This window comes from Balaenoptera ricei, chromosome 2 (genome assembly GCF_028023285.1).
Source record: "Balaenoptera ricei isolate mBalRic1 chromosome 2, mBalRic1.hap2, whole genome shotgun sequence".
Lineage (NCBI taxonomy): Eukaryota > Metazoa > Chordata > Mammalia > Artiodactyla > Balaenopteridae > Balaenoptera > Balaenoptera ricei.
The window spans coordinates 137,777,155-137,805,153 of record NC_082640.1 but is presented as its reverse complement, the minus strand read 5'-3'; the positions used below and the strand labels follow the sequence as shown (position 1 = coordinate 137,805,153).

The 27,999-nt window shown below is 36.2% G+C and overlaps 1 protein-coding gene across 2 annotated transcripts in view; it reads right to left on the bottom strand.

Annotated features, from left to right (window-relative positions):
- Positions 1 to 501: 501 nt before the first annotated feature.
- KLHDC1 (kelch domain containing 1) overlaps positions 502 to 27,999 on the bottom strand; it is a 49,207-nt gene continuing 21,709 nt past the window's right edge. Inside the window, exons 5-14 of one of the 2 annotated variants that reach the window (XM_059915695.1) lie at positions 21,566 to 21,644; positions 21,184 to 21,231; positions 19,807 to 19,890; positions 17,760 to 17,843; positions 17,225 to 17,283; positions 14,157 to 14,269; positions 12,228 to 12,300; positions 7,890 to 7,974; positions 6,187 to 6,239; positions 502 to 1,869 (exon numbers count right to left, since the gene is read on the bottom strand). In XM_059915695.1, coding sequence (XP_059771678.1) covers positions 1,683 to 1,869; positions 6,187 to 6,239; positions 7,890 to 7,974; positions 12,228 to 12,300; positions 14,157 to 14,269; positions 17,225 to 17,283; positions 17,760 to 17,843; positions 19,807 to 19,890; positions 21,184 to 21,231; positions 21,566 to 21,644 — 865 coding nt within the window. In that variant the 3' untranslated portion in view covers positions 502 to 1,682. The remainder of the gene's footprint in view (positions 1,870 to 6,186; positions 6,240 to 7,889; positions 7,975 to 12,227; positions 12,301 to 14,156; positions 14,270 to 17,224; positions 17,284 to 17,759; positions 17,844 to 19,806; positions 19,891 to 21,183; positions 21,232 to 21,565; positions 21,645 to 27,999) is intronic. The other variant, XM_059915696.1, reaches the window with a different exon arrangement.

The following is a 27,999-nucleotide window of genomic DNA, read 5'->3' as shown; positions in this document are numbered from 1 at the left end:
GTTTAGGTAAACCATTTAAAAACAGCAGTGCTTCTCTAAGAGGCTAGAGAAGCCATTCACACAACCCAGAAGCCATTTTAAAAAGTGTTCATTCCACTCAGTGTCATCTATCACTGTCTAATATGTTTTGATATTTGTTCCTTATAGAATGCCAAATACTGAAGTTCATAATAATAAAATAATTACTTCTAAGACCCATATTACCTATGAGATTCACTTTCTAAATCTGTTATTCAGCCTGAAAATAGTAAGAAAAAATGAAAACTTACACTGAAATATTGTTTGCACAATCAATTCTAATGACTGGTTCACACTAACAAAACTAGGAAAATAGTAATTCTATATAGTTTGTATAATAAATAAAATGTAAACACAAAATATTTCAATACATAAATAGAAGCTTTGCACGTCTAAAATACAGTACATATATATAAAATATATCTCTACAATGTAGTGAGATCTATAAACTACTGTAATTTTCATTATAAATTATACATGCACTTCAATACAGAAATATATTTACTCCAACATTTTAAATTTCAGAGTCAACGTGTATGGTGGTATGGTAGACAGTAATTTTATATACCAAATTCTTAGTAATTCCTTGTTATTAGTAATTCAATGGATGGGTACAACTGTGATATGTGAACAACTTCTTAACCATGGCAAAAGTACTATTTAAAGAACATAAAGATAAATATTCATGTTCCATTTCTTTATAGGCAGTTAATACTGAAAAGAAATGGGAAGATAACATATTTTGAATATCCTGGGTCTTGAGCACCAACTCTGTAGAATGGTGTGGGCCAAAAGGAGGGGTTTCTAGAAAGGCAAATTACTAGGTTATCATCCCATTTCATAATTCACTGAAAGTTACTTTAGAAGTATTCCCCCAAGGCAAAATGTATCTTCAGGTGTCTCTAAAGTTAATAACTATACTGCCTCTCAATATTTCAAAGCCTGTATGACAAATAAATCTCCACTTTAGACACTTTCAAACATGGTCTTTATATACATATAAAATGGGACAAACTAACAACTTAGAGGTAACAGAAAAACAATTGAAGACATTTATTCCCCTACTCAAAGGTGAGGAAGAATACTTTACTAGATAAGTGCTAAAAGGGTAGGAGTTCAATATTTAATCCCATAGCAGTGCTTGCCTATTTTATCATTTTGGCCAGCTGTATTACTTATTTAAGGAGAAGTTCTTTAAATAACTGAGTCATTTAATGGGAAGCTTTATGTAATTTTAAAGTGACTTGAGAAAAATCTATTCTTTCTGAAAGTTGATATGAGGTGTTTTTATATATCTATCTATCTTTAGGTTGGGGAATCTCTAAAGTCCTTGGGGTAATTTCTTATTCTCCTCAAATTTGTATAATCTTTCCAGTAAAGAAGACACAGTGAGTTAAAGTCTCTTACAATTATACTTACTTTCAGAAAGTAGATTTTTTTTTTCTGCAGCTTATAAGGAAATTAATTTATGTTAATTTACAAATAAAATACAAATTAATCTGCCATTAACGTCTTCTTCCTATATATCTCATGCCATACAATCAGTTTAACATACAATTTTTGTTTCAGATTTTATCTTCTAAATAAAGCCTCCAATCTGGGGGGTAAATATACAGTCTGATTAAAATGTTTAAACATATTAAATATGTAGAGTATATCACAACTTAATTGCTACTGATCCACTGATACTTATTTTCTGTTTCTTCTTTTTGGGCTCTTTGTTCTTCTCGGTGATTAACTGCAGTCCAAAATGTTCTTTTTTTGAGTACTTGTTGGAGAAGTTTAGGAGGTAATAAAGATATCTGACTTTCTAAAATTATAGCATTTTTACCAATGCAGTCAAGGCATGACCTGTAAACAAAACACAACAGAATTATTAGTTTTTGAACCTGAACTTATAAAATATTTATAGGTAAGTAATATAAAAAATAAAACTATAAAAATTTTACACGATTATGTACTCCCCTGGTATTGTTTGGAACATGACAGGATATATATTCTTTCCAGAGCACCACAGTAATTGTATATTTTTATAGCATGGGGACCATATCTGACCAAAATCCAGGTACAACTTACCATGCATAATGTTCTTTAAGTAAAAAAGATTCAGACTTAATTTTGAAGCAGGTTAGTCTGAAGCAGACCCCTTTTCACACATCCTTCCAGCCCAATAACAATTTACTCCTCTCTGCGAGCTGTCTTCTTCTTCCATCACCCCAAGATGCAGCACCTGGCGTCCATTTTATGCCCTGTGACCCGGCCCTACCCGTACCCCCTCCAGAAACGACTGCACTGGTCTGACTGACAGCCGCCCTGAGTCCCAGCCTCAAAGGCAGCCACGTGCAGTCTGTCTTTGCTCTTCCTCTCATTTCTATACTGGTTCATCTTCCCTATCACTGCTTATCTCCCCTTCCAAACCTCTCCTTTCTGCTTTTTGGAACGCCAGCTGTGTCTACAAACACCCCTGCTTTCCTGTGACTTTCTGTCTTTGCTTTACGTGAACTCTAAGAAAATTGCTTTGTGTGCAGCCTTCTGGAGAAAAGAGGACAAATTTCCCCTCAGCTCTGTTTTCACAGTCAGGAGCCAATATTAGTCCGTATTCTCCTCGCTGCTCACTGCTGCTTCCAGGCTGCGATCATTTTGCCGTCGGGTGTCGCCATCTATTAACCTCCTGCTCATTCTCCCCCATCGCTGAGGATTTTGGCCCTGGACTCATCACAGTCTTGTCTCCTGACTGATTTTAGCATCTGTGTGGAAAACCCTTTTCACTCTTATGACCTTACTCAGGACAGTTCCACCTCGGAAATCTTAAACTTCCACATCCTCCTCTCGGACCATAAGCCTGTATCTTTTTCACTCTTACACCCCTTTACTCCTTTGACTCTTCCCGGTTCTCCAAATAATAAGACCCCTCCGGTGGCAACCTTCTTCCCTAACCGGCCTGTCCGCATGCACTTCATTCTCCTGCCAGCAGTTCTCACCTCCTTCTTCACTGTCCCTCTGTTACGCCATCCTGGCTAAACTCCAACCACGGATAAACTCAACCATCTCCTTTCTGCGCTTGCAACCTGGCTTCTTAGTGCTGCTGGAGAAAACCGCATTTTGGCAGACGTGGCCCACTGCATATCGACTTTGTTCCATCTCCGCTGAGCCCTCCTGAGTGCTCGGCACTACGATGTTACACATCCCCCAGTCACCTCAGCAGCTACGTCACGTCTTCATCACCCTTCTTAAGTTCATAACCTTACCTCTCCTCCTCCTTATCAGACGACCTCACCATCAGCCAAAACCTTCTCAGTGCCCTGCCCCCAACCAAGAAATTAATCTATTTCTTTTTTAAATTTTTATTTATTTATTTATTTATTTTTGGCTGTGTTGGGTCTTCGTTTCTGTGCGAGGGCTTTCTCTAGTTGTGGCAAGTGGGGGCCACTCTTCATCGCGGTGCGCGGGCCTCTCACTATCGCGGCCTCTCTCGTTGCGGAGCACAGGCTCCAGTCGCGCAGGCTCAGTAGTTGTGGCTCACGGACCTAGTTGCTCCGCGGCATGTGGGATCTTCCCGGACCAGGGCTCGAACCCGTGTCCCCTGCACTGGCAGGCAGATTCTCAACCACTACGCCACCAGGGAAGCCCCATCTATTTTTATAGCTATACTTCCTTCTTTCGCCATTATTATTATCCCCTCCTCCAGTCAAGGGATAATTCTATTACCTGTTTGCTAAAATCGACCTCCTCAAGAGCCTACTCCATTCATTTTCCCTTCATTTATTCTGTTTCCAACAACTGAGTCCCCGATGGCTTCTTCCCTGAGCACAGAAACAAATATGCTCACTCCTTCCCGGGTCGTGGCGCTCGTCCCCAGAAGTCATCCTGGCTTCCCCCTTTACCTTACCAACGTCTTAGTGTTGCCAAACTCCGCGGCACTTGTCAATCCAGATGTTCCGCGACCTCCTTACAGTAAGCAGATGCTCCGTCTTCAGTTCTCTCCTGCCTCAGTTTTCGTGCTCCCGTTATCTCCTGCTTCACCTTTAACTCTGGTCACTCTCTTGTGCCTCCTTGTCCTCTACCTTCACTTCAAATGTTATGAGTTCTTAATGCTCAGCTGTTGGCTCCACCCTTACTCTCAAAACTCTTCCTGGGCAGAGCTAACCCATACCCATTCACACCCCAGTGATTCTTAAATCTTTATGTCTAGCCTGGACCTTGCTCCATTTATTCAGTTAGTAACTATTTAATGGAAAGCTCCGTTGCAAGTCCCATAAGCACTTCAAGCTCAATATGCCCAAAACCATGTTCATCATTTCTACCCCATCCCACCTGCAAACCCAATGCCTTCTCCATACTCTATCACTAATTCTTCCCTCTTCTTTCCCTTAGCGTCCATTCAACTACCAAGTCCATTCAGCCTGCTAAATATCTCTACCTCCCTCCCTTCTCCAGCCCCACTGCCACTTTCTAAATCAGACCCTCACTTTGTTCCTGATCAATGCAACAGTCTCTACTAACTTTCCTAACACAGTCACTTATCCTTCCAATTTCTCATCTACGCTGTTGCCAAAAAAATTTTATAACTTATAATATGATCATCTTATTCCTCTGCTCCAAATTTTTCAATGCTTCCTGACCTCCTACAAGATAATGTAAACTCTTGTGCATGAGAGACACAGGTGTTAGATGACATACAGTTTCTGATTTCTTATCCAGCCTCATTTCTTACAATTCCTCACCTCATACTTATGTCCCAGGAATACTCAGGAATTCAGTTTCCAGAACACACCATGCTTATATATATATATATATATATATATATATATATATATATATATATGTAAGCATGTTAGTGCAAGATATATATATCTTGCACTAACACCTTTGCACTGCTTGTTCACAGCAAATTCTTGTCTCAGACTCTTCTTCCTTTGCAGACTTCCCTAACCTTTGCTATCTTAACCAAGGGCCTTCTTCTCCAGTATTCTTATGAACTTTGTATATGTTCCTCTTAAAGCAATTTTATTTTTCTATAATAGTTGTTTGAAAGCCTGCCTTCTATATTCTTAGCAATTTCAGGGAAAGGTCATGGCTATTCATTTCATAGCACAGTGCCTTCCCATAGTAGGCACCCAAATATTATATTTATTGATCCCTGCATATCAAGAACTTATAATCTACTTAAGGAAAGTGGTTATGTTCACAACAAAAGTTAAGTAACAATACAAGGCAGGATAAATCATTCCACCAGTTATTTCTAAACTTTGCACAGTGGAATTACCTTCGGTACTTTCAAAATTCCCAAAGTACAGACCGTACCCCAGACCAATCAAATCACAGTCTGTGGGGCTGAAACACAGGCATCAATATTTCTTGAAGTTCCCCATGAGATTCTGATGTCCAGACAAGTTTGGGAACCACAGCAGTTACAGAAGGAGTGGCTAAGAAAGACTTCAGGAATGTCCAGTTTGAGCTATGGTTTTCAAGTGGTTAAAGCTGTGGAAAGTCTAGAAGTTAGAGTACACTCCTTGACACAGAGCATGTAAGCTCCTCTCTCTCTCTCTCTCTTCCCCTCCCTCCCTCTGTCCCATGCCTTCACCCCTGTTATCCCTGCTGCATAAAATACCCACACCTGTTCACTAGACAACTTCTTCTTCACTCGAAACCTTCCTCCTGACTCTCACAGGCAGAAATAGGGGCTTGCTCCACAATCCACCCACTAAACTTTGTATATATTCCTTTTAAATTAAAAGCATATCAGCTAATACACTGTAAGTCATACCACTGATTTAATAACAACTTTGGGGTTAAAAACAGAAAATCTACTAAACTAAATTCATATATATGTGTGTCTATTACGAGACACACTCTGATTTCAGAAAAGTTAAAATATGAAAAAAGTCAGGCCTAGAATCAAGGAAATACAGTATGTTTAACATTCCTACATGAACTAAATTCAGTTTTACAAACAAAACAAAATTGTGACTATACTGTATATTTTAATTTTTAAAAATCACATTGGTATATGGTTCATCATTACAAATTTTATTATACTCTTAGGAAGATGTAAACTTAAATTCAAGTAATAATCTACCTGAAAAATATTATAACGTTTCCCAAAAAGGAAGAAGAAATTATCATACATTAATAACATATATATTTTAAAGTAATGAATTTTCTTACCTGAGTAGTGAATAAGGCTGTGTTTGAAAGATCAATAAATCATTACAATGACCCTAATCAACATAAAAAAGGAGTTATCAAGACTTTTGATAAAAATAAAATACATTAATAATTGAATAATTTTATTTTATAAATGTAAAAGAAATTATGTAAAGCAGCAAATAAATCTCTAACTATTCACACACACATACACACACACACAAATATACACATACCTGCTAGCTACACAAACTTTAGATACGTGGTTACCATTTTTTCAGTGACCAAACTTCTACCTAACCACAGCCTATATAACTGCAAATTTTAAAATCAGAAACATGTTTTCCCTTTAAGACAGTGGTTTCAAAATGAGAATAGTAGTGGTTTTCAAGTTTTTTGGGTTTTAAGCTGGACTTTTTTCTTCCAAATGACTCATTTTAAAATCTCTTTATTCTGTCCCCCTTTTCCAGGTGACAGATTCCCTGGGAATTCCTAATTTGAAAATCACAGATCCAGAAGATTTTTTGAATAATGACTCTCTCATCTAAAAGTTAATGTGGAGAAGTCACCAGAAAATTTTTCTAATACTTTCAAATAGGTCTTTAGAATTTCATAATTTATGATTATGATTTTAATCAGAATTCATATTTTAATGATAGACTTTGTATCCTAAATAAAGATTTCTAGTGCCAAGAAAAAGAAGACAAACCACAAAAGTTGCTTTTTAAGTAAAGTTGTGGTTTTAATTTTTTATTGAAGCACTGAATCCTCAGCCAAAGAAAGTTCTAAAACTTTCACTACACATAACATTTAAGTTGGAGGCCTCAGAACCTTAAAATAAACCAAATTCCCTGGAGAAAAGCCACCTTATCTCAGGGTTCACCACTCCATAGGAACAACTCTGGAGATAACTAGGCCTGAAGAGGTGAAAGGGCACTGGGCCCCTCTGGTGGGCTCTGTCTCATTGTAGCCCATCCCTGACGTCTCAGCGCCTGCCATTCCCAAGTGTCCTATGCAGACCAGAGCGAGCAATCCTGAGCTCCTGGCCCATCATGCACAGAATATAAGTGTGGCCATCTCTCTGAATTTCCCAAGGTGCAAGGAGTGGAAGAACAATACTTTCCAAATGCTACTCGTTTATTCCTTTCACTTTAGTTTTATCAGATTTTAAAATTAGAATGCTTTAAACTCAAATGTAAAACAGGGGTGAAGCAGTGGCAAAAGGCACATAAAATTAAAAAATACACTTTAAACATTCTAAAGTAGTTTCCTCTTGAGGGGAGAAGCTAGCATTAGTAATGTTCTAGTTATCACGTTAGGTAGCAAATTTCACAAGTACTTATTATTATACTTAGTAGTTCACATATACTTTATATATAGTCTTTTTATGCACCAAATATTGTGTACAAATATTTTAATTCAATAAAATTATCAACGCTCGGGACTACGGGGAGGGTCAAAGAGAAACGAAGAGTCATCCTTTAGAAGCTCTTCTTAATAATTTGACTAATGAAGTTAATAGACCTATTTTGATTTGTAAACCCCAAATATCCTGAAATGCTTCACAAAAGCCACTCATTCTAAAGATTAATCGTACAACAGTGTAATATTTCATGCCCTTCCCTATTTTTCAATGTGGGAATATCAACAATCTTTTTGAACAGCCATTTAGTTTGAATAACACAATTACTCAGAGGAAATATTTAGATATGAAATTTTCTTACTGTATCCAAGGAAAGTAAATCATCTTTGCTCCCACCAAATACCATTATTTCATTTTCTTTTCCCAAACAGGCTGTGTGCCATAACCTATGATTGAAAATTATAAACAGTGAAATACTATCAAGGAAGAATCTGTACATTACATATAAACCAATTTTAAATTGCACACTCTAAAATTTAATCTATTTCAAAAGGGGTATGATTGAACTTGAGCCTTTGTCATATCCTCAAAGGGGTTAGATTTTAAAGATTTCTCTAGAATTATTAGAGAATTAGATTCTAGGTTTCATTAAATCACATTGTTTCAATGAAAGAGAGGCCTCCCAATAACTCTTTCTTATTATATCCTCCGACCTTTTTCTAACCTCTTTATCTCATAGATATTATCATGAAATAAAATAATTTAAAAAAGAACTGATCAGCCTATTGCAGAAACAGTTTTCTTATTGCTATCTGCCATGGTGCTGTTCTCATCATTTTGACTTCCTTCCCTGTTCTCTGGTCCCCACCACCGGACAAATCCAATTGGTCATTCTCTTTACATTTATATTGTCACACTACTTATCACCCTGGGTACAGAATACCACACACGTTCCTTATTTCTCTGTCTCTAATCTCTTCCAGCTACCTATAGCTGATAAATAATATTTTTCAAATATTTATTGTTTTTAACCATGGACATTTCCTGATCAGGAAGCATTTCCGCCACTTTTCTCAGCCTAAAATTTATGATCAATAGCTATTTTTTTCCCATAAATTTTAATTCTTGCCTTTCCCCAAATGAACCCTCTATTTCAGCCAAGTCCATTTATTCCCTAAGAGAAAAGCTTGTACCACTTTCTAGGCTTTTGTTCGTTCACCCTGCTTCTTGGGCTTAAAATGAGAAGTCTTTCTCTCAGAGCCTTAAAAACAGGCTCAAAATCCCCAGGAAGTGTTCCAAATACCACCCAAATTGGCTCTGTTACCCTCTCTGTTCAGCACGTTTCAACATTTATGTGCTTATTTTATAATCTCCTAACTCACATTTGAAGACAAATTGCTCTATATACTACTTCAATTTTTTGATGTAATTTGTCTCCTAACTCCCTACGAAGACTATATATAAGGTCCTTAAGGTCAAAAACGGCCCCAGTGGTGTAAAGCCGACTGTGCCTATCAACTCCATGTTCAATATCACATTGGCCATGGTGCAAATTAGCAAATGCTACAAACTAGGGCTTTTTTTTGGGGGGGTTTGTTTTTCCTGGAGAGCGGTTGTTAACTGTTTACCAGCACACCACTGGAATTTGGGTAATCTAATTTTATATTCTTAAAAATGCTTAATAGGTTGTTCTGCATCCAGTAGGTGCTCAAAAACTTCTGATTAACAAAAGCAAACACAAAATACTAGCATAATTTACTCAGTGATTAAATAAACAAATTATTTCATAAAGAAGCAGAGCATCTAATGCTGTTTTGGAAATGGTCTGATAGCTCATATCCATCTCTAATTTCACATTATTTACCAAAAATAACGTTATAGTTTTATAAAATTTAATGTTTCTGTGGGTCTGAAAAAAAAGTACACATAAATTTCTTAATTTTAGAAAATAAATTAAAAGTTTTACAGAATCATTGCTTTGACTCTGAGAGTACTTGATTACTTTTTTTTTTTTGGCCGCACTGTGCAGCATGTGGGATCTTAGTTCCCCGAACCCGTGCCCCCTGCATTGGGAGTGTGAAGTCTTAACCACTGGACCGCCAGGGAAGTCCCACTTTTCTTAATAGACCAAATTGTTGAAGCATCGGATGCCCCAAACAATTACATATTATCACGTCTTTTATTACCACATAACTTATTTTTAGTACATTAATCCTTTTAATTTAATTTCCACAAATGCAAACAGTGGGCTTATGCACAATTTGTTAAAACAGTTTTCTCAAACAATCATGACATATTCAAGGACAAATGCACTTGGGACCCAGAATAGGACTGAGTCATTAGAAATTTTGTTTGTGAAATACTCTGCCCAATTCTCTAACTTGTATGTTAGAACATAAATTGACACAGATCTTCAGCAACCCCCAGCTTATGCTGTGGGGTTGGGGATGGGGATTGGAGGAGGGACTGAGGGAAGGAGATCGAGTATAACAAATTCCCTCATAGGAAGGAATAGCTTAATTTCCAGGACAGAAAGCCATGTGTAACCTTGGAAATACTCATGGATCCAACAATGCCTAAGGCTCTATATATCAACACCTTATGGGACATCTTTTACAGACACACAAAAAAGGGACCTTGCTGACAGCCACCTATATAGGCGATCAGATATAGCTACATAGACGGCTATTCACCCAAGCACAGTTTTATCTAAGATGACACCTGGAGAAGAGAGTGTTACGTTGTAGGACGGTGGTTCTCAACCAGGGACGATTTTGCCCCCAGGGGGACATTTGACAATATCTGGAGATATTTTTGATTGCCACAATTCCAGGTGTGTGTTGGGGGAGGGCGGGGGGAGTGGACACAGTACTACTGGCATCTACTGGGTAAAGGCCAGAGATGCTTCTACACATGCACAGGATACCTCCAACAACAAAGAATAATTTGGTCCAAAATGTCAATAGTACCAAAGTTAAGAAACTTTCCATAGAATTACAAGAGGAGAATTGGGCAGCTTACATTTCAAATTAGAACTTGGAAAAGTTTGCACAATATACATTTAGATGTTAAGTAAATTCTTACTTTCAAAAAAAATTAGTATATACACACATATATATGTTCTCCTTACACTAAACTGTATCCCACCTGTTCTCCTCCTCACCTCATACCTGAAGATAGATCTGCCTCTGTCTTATCTGCCTTAGGGAAACTCTGGCCTGGACTTCATCATCGAGGAACACTGGAAAGCCTTTCCTGCCTTGATTTTGGTGACATCTAGCTTGCAACCTGATGTTTTTTCTACAGACAGGTAGTTTATGTCCTCTCACAGCTGCTCTAAACTTATTACCTAAACATTCTAATAAAGCATATGATTTACATGACACATCAGCTGAATTCAAAGAAATCTCTTTACATAGCTCAGTTCTAACTAGTATATTATTGATAATAGTTCTATGCCTCTGATTACTCATTAAGGATTGAAATATAAAATAGGAGCAACTGAAAATTAAACATATTACTACCACTTTGGTCTATAATTAATTCATTCACACAATCAAACAACTGCAAGAGAACTAAGAGCTCATCTAGTCCAACTCCCTCATTTCGCAGATGAAGAAATTGATGCTCAGTTTCTTTAAGTGACTTTCCCAAAACCAAAAAGCTAAGTGGTAGCTGAGCAAGGACTAGAACACTGGGCTCCTGAATTTAATATAAAACTCTTTAAATTAAACAATATATTTCAAAAGATCCAGAATTGGTAAAATAATACATTCCACTGAATTTTTATACATGAAAATATAAGAATCACACATGTAGTTATGATAAACTCTAAATGTATTGTGCATATTAATATAGATATACACAATGATATATATATTTACATATAAATATTTTCAGGCCTTTTTCTCAAGTAAGTTACTTGTTATTAAATGTCTGAAATGCATATCATTAACTTATGCGTTACTATATCATTGACTTCACAATAATATAAATAATCTATAGTAAAAAAATTCTGAAATACATGGCATGAAAAATAATAAAATTACTGACCATAATGATTATAAGGTACTGAATTTGAATCTCTTATGAATATATCTTTATCATACTATTCAGTCAAATAAGAAAAAAATACAGTACGAATGTGATTTTCTTTGCAGTCTAATAATAGTATATTTTTCTACAGTTTTTTCTCTATAATATACCACAAACAACTGTTTTCTTTTTTAAGAAATTTACATTAATGAATACATCGTACAGTTAATAAAGAAAAATAATAATCTGTCATCTACTTGATCAACATGAAAGCAATTTCCTCATTAAATTGCTCTAAACCGCTTCCAAACCTAAATAACTGCTACTAAAGCCAACCCCATTCTTGTCTACTTATTAAAAATATTAACATTATATCATACTTTCAATTTCCTAGCCTTTTCACATTTATCAGGCAAGATTATACATTTACCTAAAAGAATAAAATTTTCAAATATACAAATATGGATAGAAACTGAATAGTTCCTTTCTACAATCAGATATAATTAGAATTACAGTTAAATTATTTGGGTAACATCACGCTTATTTGAAAGATATCCTTCCTGAGGGTTTCTGGTTTTAACAGCAAACACTATAAATTCAGTGCTACATTTTAATACTTTAAAATTCTTAACTATTTTACTTATTTGTCAACTTCTAGACTTACCTGGGTTTTGTTTTAGGTAAATGTGTAAGCTGTTTCCAACAATTTGTTAAGACATTATGAATCCAACCATCACCTGCAATATTATGACAGTTCAGAAATTAAGATTAGGTCTTTGGGATGAAATTTTAATTTTTTCCCCAAATTTATCATGCTACATTTATAAGACTATTTTTTGTGCATGTGCATATTTTATCATAAAAATTCTCAAACATGTACGAAAGCCAAGTGAACATGACAATGAACCTTCACATAACCCAGATTCAACAACTATTAAGATTTTACCATATGTGCTCCATTTATCTGTTTGTTATTCTTGTTGCTGAATTCTTCTAAAACAAATCCTAGCTCTTATCATTTTCTCCATATTTCAGTGAGCATTACTAAAAAAAATTGGACATTTTTTACACAGCCACCATGTTATTATCACTTAACCACAATGCCACCATCACAGTCAACAAACCTAAAAGTAATTTCTCGGTATCGTCTGATACCCATATGACCATTTCTTCAGCTGAATCTTTGAGGGAGGAAACTGACTAGACTAGGAGTTAGGACATTTAATTCTCCATAGTTCAATGATGAAAAAAAGCAAATAGGAATTTGAAACAGTAGAGCTCATGAAGATACGATATTAAACAACTCCTAGTGAAATGGATAGATTTTAGGTTTTTTTTCTTCCAGTTTTATTGAGATATAATTGACATACAATACTGTATATATTTAAGATGTATAGATGTTAGTTTTTAAATTAGATTCCAAATCCTTTTTAATTAAAAACCCCACAAATTAGAGAAGTATAATAATCTACAGTAACTAACATCCCCTAGAGGAACTGCTGTTCCTCCAACCAGCATCTGGCATTTCTTGGCCAGAAGACTGCCAGATACACAGTTGATGCTCAATAAATTTTTGTTGAAAAACAAATAGTTGTTTTTAGATCCTATATAAAATTATATAAATGGTTTTAATGGTATATAAAGTTTCTTAAGAAAAATGTCTCTAGCCATAGAAAACTTCTGCATTAAATTACAAGACACTTGTCAAACTAAGTGGATATTCTTGGTCACTTGTCTTTCTTGGTGCCACAATTATACTAGTGAAAGAAAAACTGTCTTACAAAACTCACAGCCATTGGGATGAGCAGTAACAGGAGTTAAAAAACTCTAGCTAAGCACTTTCCTTTATAGTTCTGGAACAAAAAGAGAAGCAACTGGCCTTCCCACCTTGTATTTCTAGAGCTTCCTGGGAAAGGTTCCTCTTCTGATCCCCATTCTAGCCTATAGTATAAGCATCTGGATCAAAAATTAGGAAGACACAAAATCAGAAATACTATAGTTGAAAGGGTCTTTAATTCCTCTAGGTTCAACCACTCTTCCTTTCCCTACACTAGGAAACAGGAGAACTTAGACAGGCAAGGGTACGGAAGGAAAGGGGCCTTCTACTTCTAATTCATGATGCAACCACATAGTTGGCGATAAAGGTAAACCAGAAAATCAGAAAAGTAGGGACTTCCCTGGTAGCACAGTGGTTAAGAATCTGCCTGCCAATGCAGGGGACACAGGTTTGAGCCCTGGTCCGGGAAGATCCCACATGCCGCGGAGCAACTAAGCCCGTGCGCCACAACTACTGAGCCTGGGCTCTAGAGTCCGCGCGCCACAACTACTGAAGCCTGCGCGCCTAGAGCCCGTGCTCCGCAGCAAGAGAAGCCACCGCAATGAGAAGCCCGCACACCACAACAAAGAGTAGCCCCCGCTCGCCGCAACTAGAGAAAGCCCGTGCGCAGCAACGAAGACCCAATGCAGCCAAAAATAAATAAATAAATAAATATAAAAAAGAAAATCAGAAAAGTAAAAATACCTTAAGTATCAAATACAATCAAGTAAAAAAAGAATAAAATGTTAACTGTAGGCTAAACTTTAATCAACTTACTTAACGGAATATTGTCTGCACTTAGTCCACCAAATAGGAAAAGTGTATCATCAGCTATTGGTGTTAAAGTATGCCATGACCGATGTTTGGGGTTTTCTCCATTAATTGGAATCCTGTGGTGAGGGAAAAAAATAGAAGAATCTAGGTACTGTGTTAGTCAAAATAAAAGTTTTTTGATCATCTCAGATCTCAAAAGAAAAAACTGCCCTCCCTAGTATAAAAAATTTAGATTCTACTAATCCTACCTACAAGAATATTTTAAAAACATTCTTAAATTCTTGATGAATTTACACAGTTTCTTTCCATTTAATGTCTATCCCACTTGGCCAGAACACAGACTGAAAGTTAAAAAGTCAATTCCCAGTTATTCACAATGCATACTGAACATCATTCCTATTGAAACCAAGCCAGACCTGGTGGGGCTCCTGGGCACAAAAGCCTTTCTGTGTCCCCTTCCCTGAGTTCCAAAGGGCAGGTTCAAACAGCTGCTAATCAGGGAAGGGAGAGGATGCAGACACAAGGGAGGAGCAGCCAAGAAACAACAGTGCAGCCTTGGGGCAGGGTCCTGGTTCTGCCTCAAGGGATACACATAATATCTTTGAGCTCTTCTGCTGAACTGAAACCCCCACCAAATGCAAGATGTTAACTACATGATGAAGCATTTTTCATTCCAGAGAAGGTCACAGTTTGCCCATCACCACCTGACGCCAGATGACCTCTGGATTGAAGGAATGTGGGCCCTGCACATACCCGGATCCTTATCAGCAACCCCGCCCCTGGACTATAAGACTCCTCACAGGCTCCCCCTGGTTGGGACACACAGTTCTGAGGGCATTAGCTTGCTGTGGCTCCCTTTGCCTAGCAAAGCAATAAAGCTATTCTTTTTTACTTCACCCAAAACTCTGTCTCTGAGATTTAATTTGGTGTCAGTGTTCAGAGGCTGGATTTGGCTTCACTGTTAGTTAATGAGTAAAACTTCCTCAGGTTTTTAACATAAATAGTTTCATGTCTGTCATTTTTTACTGTTGTTTCACATTTAATTTTGTATTTTCAGCTGACTTCCTTAAGGATATTATGGGATTTTGTTGTTGCTGCTGCTGTTTACTTTGGTCTATTGATTGTAGAATTTCCTGAAAATGCTACTCTAACTTCAAAATAAAAGTATGCAAGCCACTCCAGATCCAGGATAAACCTCTAAAGATTTCAAACAAATATTGTCATATTCTTAAAATAAAAACAGAAATAAAAACATAAGCACAGGGACTTCTCTGGCCGTCTAGTGGTTAAGACTCCGTGCTTCCACTGCAGTGGGCACGGGTTTGATCCCTGGTTGGGGAACTAAGATCCCACATGCCGTATGGTGCAGCCAAACAAAACAAAACAAAACCATAAGCACAAAACTTTAACTAATTTAGGAGGTGAGATCACACCATTCTCCAACATTCCGGAATGCTCCAGAATAACATGGGCCATTGGTAGAAGACGTAATTTATTTTTTCCAAAATGGAAATATTTTTACTGTTTTTGTTAACTATAAAAAACATTTGGGTTACAAAACATTCAACAACCACAAAAATAGTTTTTAAAAAGGACAGTTCTCCTATAATCCTGTCCTCCAGCAATAAGAAACATTAATAATTTGGTATATATCTTTCCTAACTTTAATGCACATATAAAGACATTTATTAAAAATATACAAATAGGATCATATACTCTGTTCAGTCAATTTTTTTCATTCAACTAGTATGTTGCAGAATATTTCCATGAAGCATAGTGTCCTTTGGTAATGGAAGCATGGCAGCTCATTGGGCAAATGCACCATGATTTAAACAACCCCCACTTACGGACATGAGGGCTGATGTCATGTTTTTGCTCTTATAAATAATGTTGCAATAAACATCTTTGTTGTGTGTGCACACACACGTACATATATGCACACACATATAAACACTTGTCCAATTTTTGTCTTAGGAGGAATTCTGGATCAAAGTAGAAATTCCATTTTATATTTTAAACATATTACCAGACTACCTTCCAGAAAATTATACCCATTTAAACTCCCACTAATTGTGTTACAACCTAGCACAAACTGGTCATTTGTAATTATTTTTATCCGGTAAGTGAAAACTATTATTTTTATTTCAATTTCTTTAATAATTTATGAAGTTGGACATCTTTTAAAAATAATTTCTGCATATTTGTATTTCTTCTATGAGTTGCTCATTCATGTTCTTTGTTCACTTTTATTGGCTTGTTTGTCTTTTTCTTACTGATTTTCTGAGTTCTTATGAATCTTAGCCCTTTTGGTTAGAAATACTGTAAATATTACTTCTAGTTTGTTTTTTGTTTGCATTTTCCAATTTGCTTTTTAACTTTTTGTGGTATATATTTCTACACAGAAATATTTAATTCTTAAATGGTCTTATCCATCAGTCTTTTAATTTATGAATTTTGGGTTATATCATCTTTAATAAAAGCTTTTTCCATGCCAAGATTTTAAAGATAATCTGCTATATTTTCTTCTAGCACTTTTGAGGTTTTATTTTTAATAGTATTTATACTTTGGCATAATATATAGGTCTGATTCCAACTCATTACATGAACAGCTGAATTGATAGCTAAATATATTTATTCTATTGCTAAATATATATTATGAACCATAAAATCTGACTTTGACTCACTCGGTTATCTGTTGACCTGTGATGACCCCATTAAAACTTCATTTGTTCTACTGACCAGTCCTCAAGAATATGTAGTATAAAACCAGTACTTTTACATAATCAATTTTCAACTGCTAGTGTTCTCATGTTTTATATAGTCTAGTTAAAGAATGAATGCTATATTGAAATCTATATATTCCTTGCTTAGGCAAACAATCTGAAGGGGAAGAAAATATCAGTTCAGTTTTACAGATCCAAGTTTGGATTATACCATGCATGTGTGCACACGTCTGTGCAGGCAGACACACACACACACAAAAAAATGCCTACAGATTAAAACACACTTAAATAAAAAAAAACAAAAACAAAAAACAAAAAACAAAAAACACACTTAAATTTCGAACTTACCTTCCAGACCAGGTCCAGGTATCTAAGTTTAGATAGTGCAAATCATTCATCCTAGTTTGCTAAAACAAAAGTGTATGAAATTGGTCAGTGTTTTACATATTTCATGGGCTAAAATTTTGGCTTTAAAATAAATTCAGATTAAAAATAGATTAACTCTATTTTACTTAACATCAGAAGTTTATATATTGGGAAACAATGCTAAGTATTAATGAAGTTAGCATAGAGCTACCAAATTAATGTGTCAAGGGGGAAAGGAAAAAATGAGTTTAAACTAGCAAGATTTAGATAATAAGAAATTAAACTTTTCTGATAAATCACTGAAGTGAAGGATTCTCCCCCATTAAAATATGATTTATAATCATCTGTGATTACTCATGTATGGTCCGTTTGGGGAAGAGAAGATTTTAAAAAGTTATTATTGAATGGCATTTTAATCTCTAGACTATTTGAATGTTCAGCTGTTCCACAAACTCAAAAGATCAATTTTCGTAAGAAGCATCAAACGTGAAAGACCATTTTCATAAAAAACACTAACCAAAACACGTCCGCCAAAGACATAGCCCTTGTTTCCGAGAACTGCACACGTATGCGCGGCTCGTGGCTGCGGGGGAAGAGCACCCTGCAAGCAGAGGTCAGAAAATGGAGCGCAAAGGTTTGAAACATCTATAACGAAGTCACATTCCTATGCTCAGTATGAGAAATACTTGACTGCTAAGTTACCATTACCTATGTAACTTAATTCAAAACCTTAATGCAAAAGTTCGTTCACAATAGTAATAATTATAGACAAATACTACTCTTAAGGAATTACATTTATTCACCCTGATTTTTACTTTTTTTTACAATATTGACTGATTTATTATTATTATTATTATTATTTATTATTATTTTGGCTGTGTTGGGTCTTAGTTGCAGCATGCAGGATCTTTCATTGTGGCATGAGGGCTCTCTAGTTGATGCTTTTATTTCATTAATACACAAATCTTAACATTAAAATGCTGACTGACTGAGTTATTTGTAGTGAGGTGGATGGAGTTAGAGTCTGTCATACAGAGTGAAGTAAGTCAGAAAGAGAAGAACAAATACAGTATGCTAACACATATATATGGAATCTAAGGAAAAAAAAAAAAGGTCATGAAGAACCTAGGGGTAAGAGGGGAATAAAGACACAGACCTACTAGAGAATGGACTTGAGGATATGGGGAGGGGGAAGGGTAAGATGTGACAAAGTGAGAGAGTGGCATGGACATATATACACTACCAAATGTAAAATAGATAGCTAGTGGGAAGCAACCGCATAGCACAGGGAGATCAGCTCGGTGTTTTGTGACCACCTAGAGGGGTGGGATAGGGAGGGTGGGAGGGAGGGAGATGCAAGAGGGAAGAGATATGGGAACATATGTATATGTATAACTGATTCACTTTGTTATAAAGCAGAAAGTAACACACCATTGTAAAGCAATTATACTCCAATAAAGATGTTAAAAATAAATAAATAAATAAAATAAAATAAAATGCTGACTGCAGGAAAATTCAATCAACAAATATGATCGACTGATAGTTGATCAGTTCCAAAATTAGAAGAGAACAGAAGAGCACTGGAAACCTGAAAAGCACTGCTTGGAAACAGAGGATGCTGAGAAGGGTCAAACCTTGTAACACTTGCTATTTTGCACAGAACCTCCCTCACTACCATCTACAGAAGCTGAACTGCAAGGAATTTTAGTCATACGTGCATGTTAGTGACAGAAATTTGGTTTTGCCTGTTCAGCATTCTATTCTGCACAGTTCCGGTGAGCTGACCAATCACAATACCTTGCTCCCCTAGGGACAGATCTGAGACTCAGACCTGGCCAGTCATCCCCTTGGCAGCAGGGACTGATATAGAGTAGGAACATGCCTAAGTAGAGCCAGAGTCCTTTTCTAGGACAAAGATATAGACATTGACAGAATACAGCACCAATAGAAAGATCTGCTGGTGTAGCCAGGGCCCATATTCCCTTCTAAATGAGCTGGACAGTCTGCAGTAGACAGAATGAAGCTGGCACCCAGAGAAGCAGGGAGAAGCCGACAGAGAGATGCAAATATTGTGATGGTGTTGGATAACTTGCTCCAGTTCCTAAGGTCCTGGTCCCTGTAGCTCTTCCACTGTGTGAGCCACTTCAAAATACGCTTCCCAGCTATGTGAGAATTCTTTAATGGCTTAAACTAATGTGAATTTGTGTTTGTTCACGAGCAGATGAAAGAGTATTAAGATTGCAAGGGTTTATGAAACATGGGCTTTTTAAAATCATGGACTTTGTTACGAAAGGACTCTTTAAAAGAGACTTCATTAAATCAGGGCATTACACTTGTGGGTAAAGAATGATGATGGCACCTCTTTAGATTTTTCTAGAAAACCTCAGTTAGCCTGGAGAAAAATATGTGATTAAAAAAAAGTACTAATAACAGTTCTCATAAGAGAACCCCTTTGTATATGATAACAAACTCAATTACTAAAATCCAATAACCCAGTAAAAGAAATAGATTTTAAAAGTATTAATGAGTACACAAACATAAAGGTAACTTTTTACAATACTTACTTTAATTTCTGGTTGAAGCCAACTCTGTGTCTTTGTGTCAAATATGTGAACATCGTTATGCCAACCCCAGAATATCTGCTCTTCCTAAAACAGAAATTTAAAAAATATTTTTGAAAGCTTTTATAATTTTTAGATTAGTATTATAGTTTCACTGCATATTCACTGGTGAAATAATAGGCACTTTTACAGAAATAGAGTTAAGTGTGACCATAGTCATAAAGCTAATGCATACACCAGGGTAACTACAGTCATAAAGCTAACGCATACACCAGTGTAACCACAGTCGTAAAGCTAATGCATATACCAGTGGCTCACAAAGTGTGGTCCCTAGGCCATAGCAGCATCACCTGGCAACTTTCCTTCTCGTAGTATTGCTTGCATGAGTCATGACTTTACTTGTTGACAATCTTCCACTTCTCTCAAAGGAATATCTCTTTTAAAATTGCAGAGAACAGAATGATATTTACATTTGGAAATCTCTTTTCCTAAAGTACAGGTTCAGAATTCCTAATCACTGCTGTTAGAAACTTTAGGGAACAATGGTTCCTTTTTCCAAAAAATTCCAATCAATTCTACTTAACCAAGCACCTTGTTCTTACGCATCAAACTTATGCTCACTCTCTTGTCTTCTAGGAAGACGAAACTATTGGCAAGGCAAAGATTTAGCAGTTAGACTGTATTTAGCATCTTCTGCATTGCTGAAATCCTCTACCACTACTCTAGCTTACCTCTGTACCAGTTTTATGTTATATGTCAGGAATATATCATTCATTTTTGTCAGGACTTGTCAAACAAGTCAAATAAACTAAATAATTTACTTAGTTTAGAATCTAAATGAAAAAAAATCTACCTGTACACCACAAACTTTAGGACATGATCATTAGCCTAACTATACTAGAGGAGAAAAAAATGAGAGATTTCACTGATGAGTAGACATAATTAATGGGAAGTTATATTACTAAAAATTATCAGTAATACTGTAAGTAGCAAAACTTTAAAGATATTTCATTTTAAAAACTCAAAAACCATGTAAACCATTTTTAACACTTAAAAACCATTCAGTTTTATTAATTAGCACATATTAATTTCACACATAGTCTAAATAAAGACTATGGAGAATTTTTAAATACCCATATACAAAGAGATATACATGAAATGTACATATACCTTTACATTAATAACGTACAATAATAATACATGCTAGTAGAAGGTAAAACTGAAGAGTTACTGTGTATCTTGGTGGTGAGATCAATGGTTTTTAAAGTTATCTATTAAAAGATTTCATTTTTATAAGTCATGAGTTCTTTCATTAATAATAGTTTATTCTCTAACCAGTAAGAATAAATAGAAAAGTAATATGACTACCAACTTACTCACTCTCATACAGAAGCCAGACTGAGCTATGAATAGTTCTGGTGGACGTACCTAAAAGGAGGTGTATGTCAGCAATAGCCACTGCGGTTACCTATGAACAAAGTATTTCCAAGTTGTGCTAAAGCCACTAGTTGTCTAACAGAAGCAGCTATAAGTGATTAATGGCATCAGAAAAGACATTACTCTGCCAGTAGCCATGAAGGCTGATATAATTAGGTGAGAGAACCTCCTGCAACTGAACCCAAATTCAAAAGAGAGAAAATACATTTTTTTTCATAATATCAATTACAGCAAATTAAAATGAGAAAAACTGGGCTCATTATTTCTGAAGACTGTAACGTGACACTAACTTAGAGGAAAATGTAAACAGGGATTACTCTCTTACCCAAGATGCATCATGAACATCAAAACAATCCTGGAGTTCATTGTGTCTCCTACACCCATAGCCACCAAAATATATTAATCTGAAAAACAAAACGAAGGACACACTTTAGGAGTTCTACTTTCAGTCTGTTCACAGAAAGTAGGAAGACATCATTTCTCTCACAACCTAAACAAGCCATATAAACTACAAAACCATAGTTTAAAAAAAAAATCGAAGAGCTATGGGAACAAAGAGACCTAAATGAACTAATTCCAGAAAGTGATGAGCTCCCAGTAGGAGAGAAGAGGCCCATGGCTGCTTTCATCCCTGATGTAACAGCAGGAGGAGAAAGAATCCAGCACAGATTGGGTTTGTAAAAGAAGTCACCCAAAATTTTAACAGTCACATGTAGGCTGGCATAGCAAATTAGAATCTTAAGAAACTCAGCCACAGAGGGAGCTTGAACCTACTCAACAACTTTTTCACATAGTCTTCAGGGAGGGCTCAGGGTCAGTCACCAAGAGCTGGAAGCAGAGAAGAGCTGAGCAACTCTCCTTGAGGCAATCTGAGCTATCAACTCTAAAGTTTGGGATCTGGGCAGGAGATCTGGCAGAAACACCTCAGAGGCATGCCAAGCCATTATAGCATACAGGGAGGGTGGCTGCCCTCAAAAGGCCAGGGGGGGAGGTGCAATGCTGAAAGAGATCTCTCAAGGTGCAGAAAGTATAAAGTGGGATTGGAGAGCAAACAGAACTCCCTAGCAACACAGGTAGGCTATGAAACAAGGAGACATCTCCCACAGTTCTGAGAAGTAGGTACTCAGCTGTGAAGCACTGTTCAAAATCTCTAGACAATCTCTAGTGCTCAAACATTGGGCTGTAGCAAAGGAAAGTCTTGGTCCTGCATCAGAACATTTGAAGCCAGTGGTTAAACTGAATCAAACTAAAGCTGCAACAAAGTCCAAACACAGATCAACTATAGATTAGACTGACTTAAATCCCACTCTAGCAACCTGAAAAAGGAAAAAAGGGCATGTCCTTTTCTGGAAAGAAATATTGTTTATTCCCATCTTTACTGTTCTTTCGTACAGAATGTCTGTCAAATGATGAAGAAATTACAAGGTATAAGAAAAGGCAAAAAAAGTGACCCATGATCAAGAGAGGAAAGAGTCAATATAAGCTGACTCCAAGGTGGCCCAGATATTAGAATTATTAGACATGGCCTTTAAAATAACTATGGTAGAAATAGTAACAGACTAGTTTGTAAAAGGTGGACAATGTGCAGGAAGAACTAGGTAATTTTGGCACAGACATGGAACCATGAAAAAGAATGAAATGAAAATGCAAAAAATTGGAAAATAAGATGTCAGAAATAAAGAAATTCATTAGATAGTCATAACAGGAAACTGGACATAGCAATGGAAAAGATGAACTTGAAGATAAGTCAATTGGTCAAAAAAAGTATCCAAATTAAAACAAAGAGAATAAAAGAGTGGGGGGCAGGGAAGAGAGCCCAAGCTCTGTATAACAATATCATATGATCTAATGTGCATATAATAGGAGTCCCAGAAGGAGAAGAGACAAATAAATGGGTAGAAGAAATATTTGTTAATTAGTAAGAACTTCCTAAAACTGATGAAAGATATACATCCACCAGCCCCAGAAGCTCAGCACACTCCAAGCTGGATAAATACAAATGAGTGAATTTCTCACCAGAAGAATGAGGCCAAAAGGCAATGTAATAAAAGTCATTAAAGTGCTGAAAGAAAGAAAAAAATCTGTCAACCCCATGAGTGAAAAAAATCACAAGGAAAGTTAGAAATTACCTTGAAATGACTGAAAATGCAGACAGAATAAAACAAAACTTATGGAATACTGTGAAGGTGGTGCTCAGAGGGAATCTTATAGCTATAAATGCCCACAAATTTAAAAAGAAAGATCTCATATCAATAATATAACTGTACACATCAAGGAACTAGAAAGAGAAGCAAACTAAACCCATAGATAACAGAAGGAAATAATAAAAATTAAAGGGGAAATAAGCAAAATGGTGAATAGAAAAACAATAGAGAGAAACAACAAAACCAAAAGTTGGGTCTTTGAAAATATCAACAAAATTGACAAATCTTTAGCTAGGTTGACTAAAAAAAAAGTAGAGAAAATTCAAATTACTAAAATTAGGAGTGACAGAGGGGACATTGCTGTTAACATGACAGAAATAAAAAGTATCATAAGAGAATACCAAAAAACTGCATACCAACAGACTGTATAAACTAGATGAAATAGAAAAATTCCTGGAAAGACACACACTTCCAAAAGGGGCTCATGAAGAAATAAAAAATCTGAATAAACATATAATAAGTAAAGAGACTGAATCAGTAATCCAAAAACCTCCCAACAAAGAAAAGTCCAGGACCAGATGCCTTCAGTGGTGAATTCTATCAAATATTTCAAGAAGAATTAATACCAACCCTTCTCTAACATTTAAAAATACTGAGAAGGAGGGAACACTTCCTAACTCATTCAATGAGGTCAGCATTATCCTGAAACTGAAGCCAGACAAAAACACAAGAAGAAAACTACATATATCTGATAAGGGTTTACTATCCAAATATGTAAAGAATTCCTACAACTCAATAACAAAAAGATAAAACAATCCAATTTTTAAAAAATGGGCAAAGGACTAGAATAGACATTTCTCCAAAGAAGAGATACAAACGGCCAATAAGCACCGGAAAAGATGGTCAACATCATTAGTCACTGGGGAAATACAAATCAAAACCACAATGGATACCACTTCACACCCATTACAATGGCAATTATAAAACAAACAAACAAACAAAAAACAAAAGAAAATAGCAAGAGTTGGTGAGACTGTAGAAAACTGGAACGTTTATAGTGGGAATATAACATGGCATAGTTACTGTGGAAAACAGTTTGGTTCTCCTCAAAATGTTGAACATAGGGGCTTCCCTGGTGGTGCAGTGGTTAAGAATCCACCTGCCAATGCAGGGGACACGGGTTCGAGCCTGGTCCAGGAAGATCCCACATGCCGCAGAGCAACTAAGCCCATGCGCCACAACTACTGAGCCTACGCTTTAGAGCCCATGAGCCACAACTACTGAAGCCCGCGCGCCTAGAGCCTGTGCTCCACAACAAGAGAAGCCACCACAACGAGAACCCTGCGCACCACAATGAAGAGTAGCCCCCGCTCGTCACAATTAGAGAAAGCCCGCATGCAACAACGAAGACCCAACACAGCCAAAAATAAATAAATTAAAAATAAATTAAATTAAATTAAAAAAAAATGTTGACCATAGAATTACCATATGACCCACCTAAAAGAATTAGAAAAAGAAGAACAAACAAGGTCCAAAGTCAGCAGAAGGAAAGAAATAACAAAGATCAGAGAAGAAATAAATAAAATAGAGATTTAAAAAACTAATAGAAAAGATCAATGAAAATAAGAGCTGGTTCTTTGTAAAGATACACAAAATTGAAAATTTTTTAGTCAGACTCATCAATAAAGAAAGAGAGAAGACCCAAGTAAATAAAATCAGAAATAAAAGAGAAGTTACAACCAGCACCACAGAAATACAAATCATAAGAGATTACTATGAACAATTATAAGCCAAAAAAATGAACAACCTAGAACTGGATAAACTCCTAGCCACATACAATCTCCCAAGACTGAATGAGGAAGAAACAGAAAATCTGAACAGACTGACTACTAGCAATAAAATTGATCAGTAATCAAAAAAACTCCCAAAAAACAAAAGTCCAGGACCAGATGGCTTCACAAATGAATTCTATCATACCTTCAAAGAAGATTTAACACCTATCCTTCTCAAACTATTCTAAAAAAATTGAAGAGGAGAGAAAATTTCCAAACCCATTCTACAAGGCCAGCATTACCTTGATACCAAAATCAGAAAAAGACACTACAAAAAAAGAAACTTACAGGCCAATATCCCTGGTGAACATAGATACACAAATCTTCAACAAAACACTAGCAAACTGAATTCAACAATACGTTAAAAGGATCATACACAATGATCAAGTGGGATTTATCCCAGAAATGCAAGGATGGCTCAGTATCCACAAATCAATCAACATGACACACCACAGTAACAAAATGAAGGCTAAAAATCATGCAATCAACTCAATAGCTACAGAAAAAGCATTTGACAAAATCCAACATCGATTCATTACAAAAACTCTCAACAAAGTGGGTGGAGAAGGAACATACATCAACACAATAAAGGCCATTTTTGACAAACTCACAGCTAACATCATAGTCAATGGTGAAAAGCTGAAAGCGTTTCCTCTAAGATCAGGAACAATACAAGGATGCTCCCATTTTTACTTAATATTGGAAATCCTAGCCACAGCAATCAGAGAAGAAAAAGAAATAAAAAGCATCCAAATTGGAAGGGAAGGAATAAAACTGTCACTATTTGCAGATGACATGATTCTATATATAGAATACTCTAAGGAGTCCACCAAAAAACTATAAAAACTAATAAATGAATTCAATAAAGTTACAGGACACAAAATTAATAGACATAAATCGGTTGCATTTCTATACACTAATAATGAACTATCAGAGACAGAAATCAAGAAAATAATTCCATTTACAATTGCATCAAAACGAATAAAATACCTAGGAATAAATTTAACCAAAAAGGTGAAAGACCTGTACTATGAAAACTATAAGGCACTGATGAAAGAAATTGAAGATGACATGAATAAGTGGAAAGATATTTCATGTTTATGGATTGGAAGAATTAATATTGTTAAAATGTCCATACTACCCAAAGCAATCTATAGATTCAATGCAATCCTTATCAAAATACTGATGGCATTTTTTTCACAGAGCTAGAACAAATAATCCTAAAATTTTTATGGAACCACAAAAGACTCCAAATAGCCAAAATAATCTTGAGAAAGAAGAACAAAGCTAAATGTGTCATGGTCCCTGGTTTCAAACTATACTACAAAGCTACAGTAATAAAAACAGTAAGGTACTGGTACAAAAATAGACACACAGATCAATGAAACAGAATAGAGAGCCCAGAAGTAAACCCATGCACGTATGCTCATTTAACCTACAACATAAGAATATACAGGGGCTTCCCTGGTGGCGCAGTGGTTGAGAATCTGCCTGCCAATGCAGGGGACATGGGTTCAAGCCCTGGTCTGGGAAGATCCCACATGCCACGGAGCAACTAGGCCTGTGAGCCACAACTACTGAGCCTGCGCGTCTGGAGCTTGTGCCCCGCAACAAGAGAGGCTGCGACAGTGAAAGGCCCACGCACCGTGATGAAGAGTGGCCCCCGCTTGCTGCAACTAGAGAAAGCCCTCACACAGAAACGAAGACCCAACACAGCCAAAAATAAATAAATAAATTAATTAATTAAATTTTAAAAAAAGACAAAAATCTACTATACTCTTTAAAAAAAAAATATACAATGGAGAAAAGACAGTCTCTTCAATAAGTGGTGTTGGGAAAACTTACAGCTACCTATAAAAGAATGAAACTAGACCATTTTCTCACACTATATACAAAAATAAACTCAAAATGCATTACAGACTTAAGCATAAGACTTGATACTATAAAACCCCTAGAAGAAAACTTAGGCAGTACACTCTTTGAAATCAGCCTTAGCAATATGTTTTTGGATCTGTCTTCTCTGGCAAGGGCAACAAAAGCAAAAATAAGCAAATGGGACCACAACAAACTAAAAAGCTTTTGTACAGCAAAAGAAACCATCAATAAAACAAAAAGGCAACCTACTGAATGGGAGAAGATATTTGCAAATGATATGTCCACTAGGGGCTAATATACAAAATATATAAAGAACTCAAACAACTCAGTATCAGTTAAAAAAAACAACCCAGTTAAAAAATGGGGAAAAGACCTGAATAGACATTTTTCCAAAGAACACATACAGATGTCCAACAGGCACATGAAAAGATGCTCAGTATCGCTAATCGTCAGGGAAATGCAAACCCAAACCACAATGAGATGTCACCTTATACCTGTCAGAATGGCTATTATCAAAAGGACAAGAAATAACAAGTGTTGGCACAGATGTGGAGAAAAGGAAACCTTCATGCATTGTTGGTGGGAATGTAAATTGATACAACCACTATAGAAAACAGTATGGAAGTTCCTCAAATAATTAAAAATAGAACTACCATACCATCCAGCAATGCCACTCCTATTTAACCAAATAAAATGAAAACACTTATTCAAAAAGATATATACACCCAATGTTCATTGCAGCATTATTTACAATAGCCAAGATATGGAAGCAACCTGTGTCCATCAACAGATGAATGGATAAAGAAGATGTGGTGTGGGGGCTTCCCTGGTGGTGCAGTGGTCGAGAGTCTGCCTGCCAATACAAGGGACACGGGTTCGTGCCCTGGTCTGGGAAGATCCCACATGCC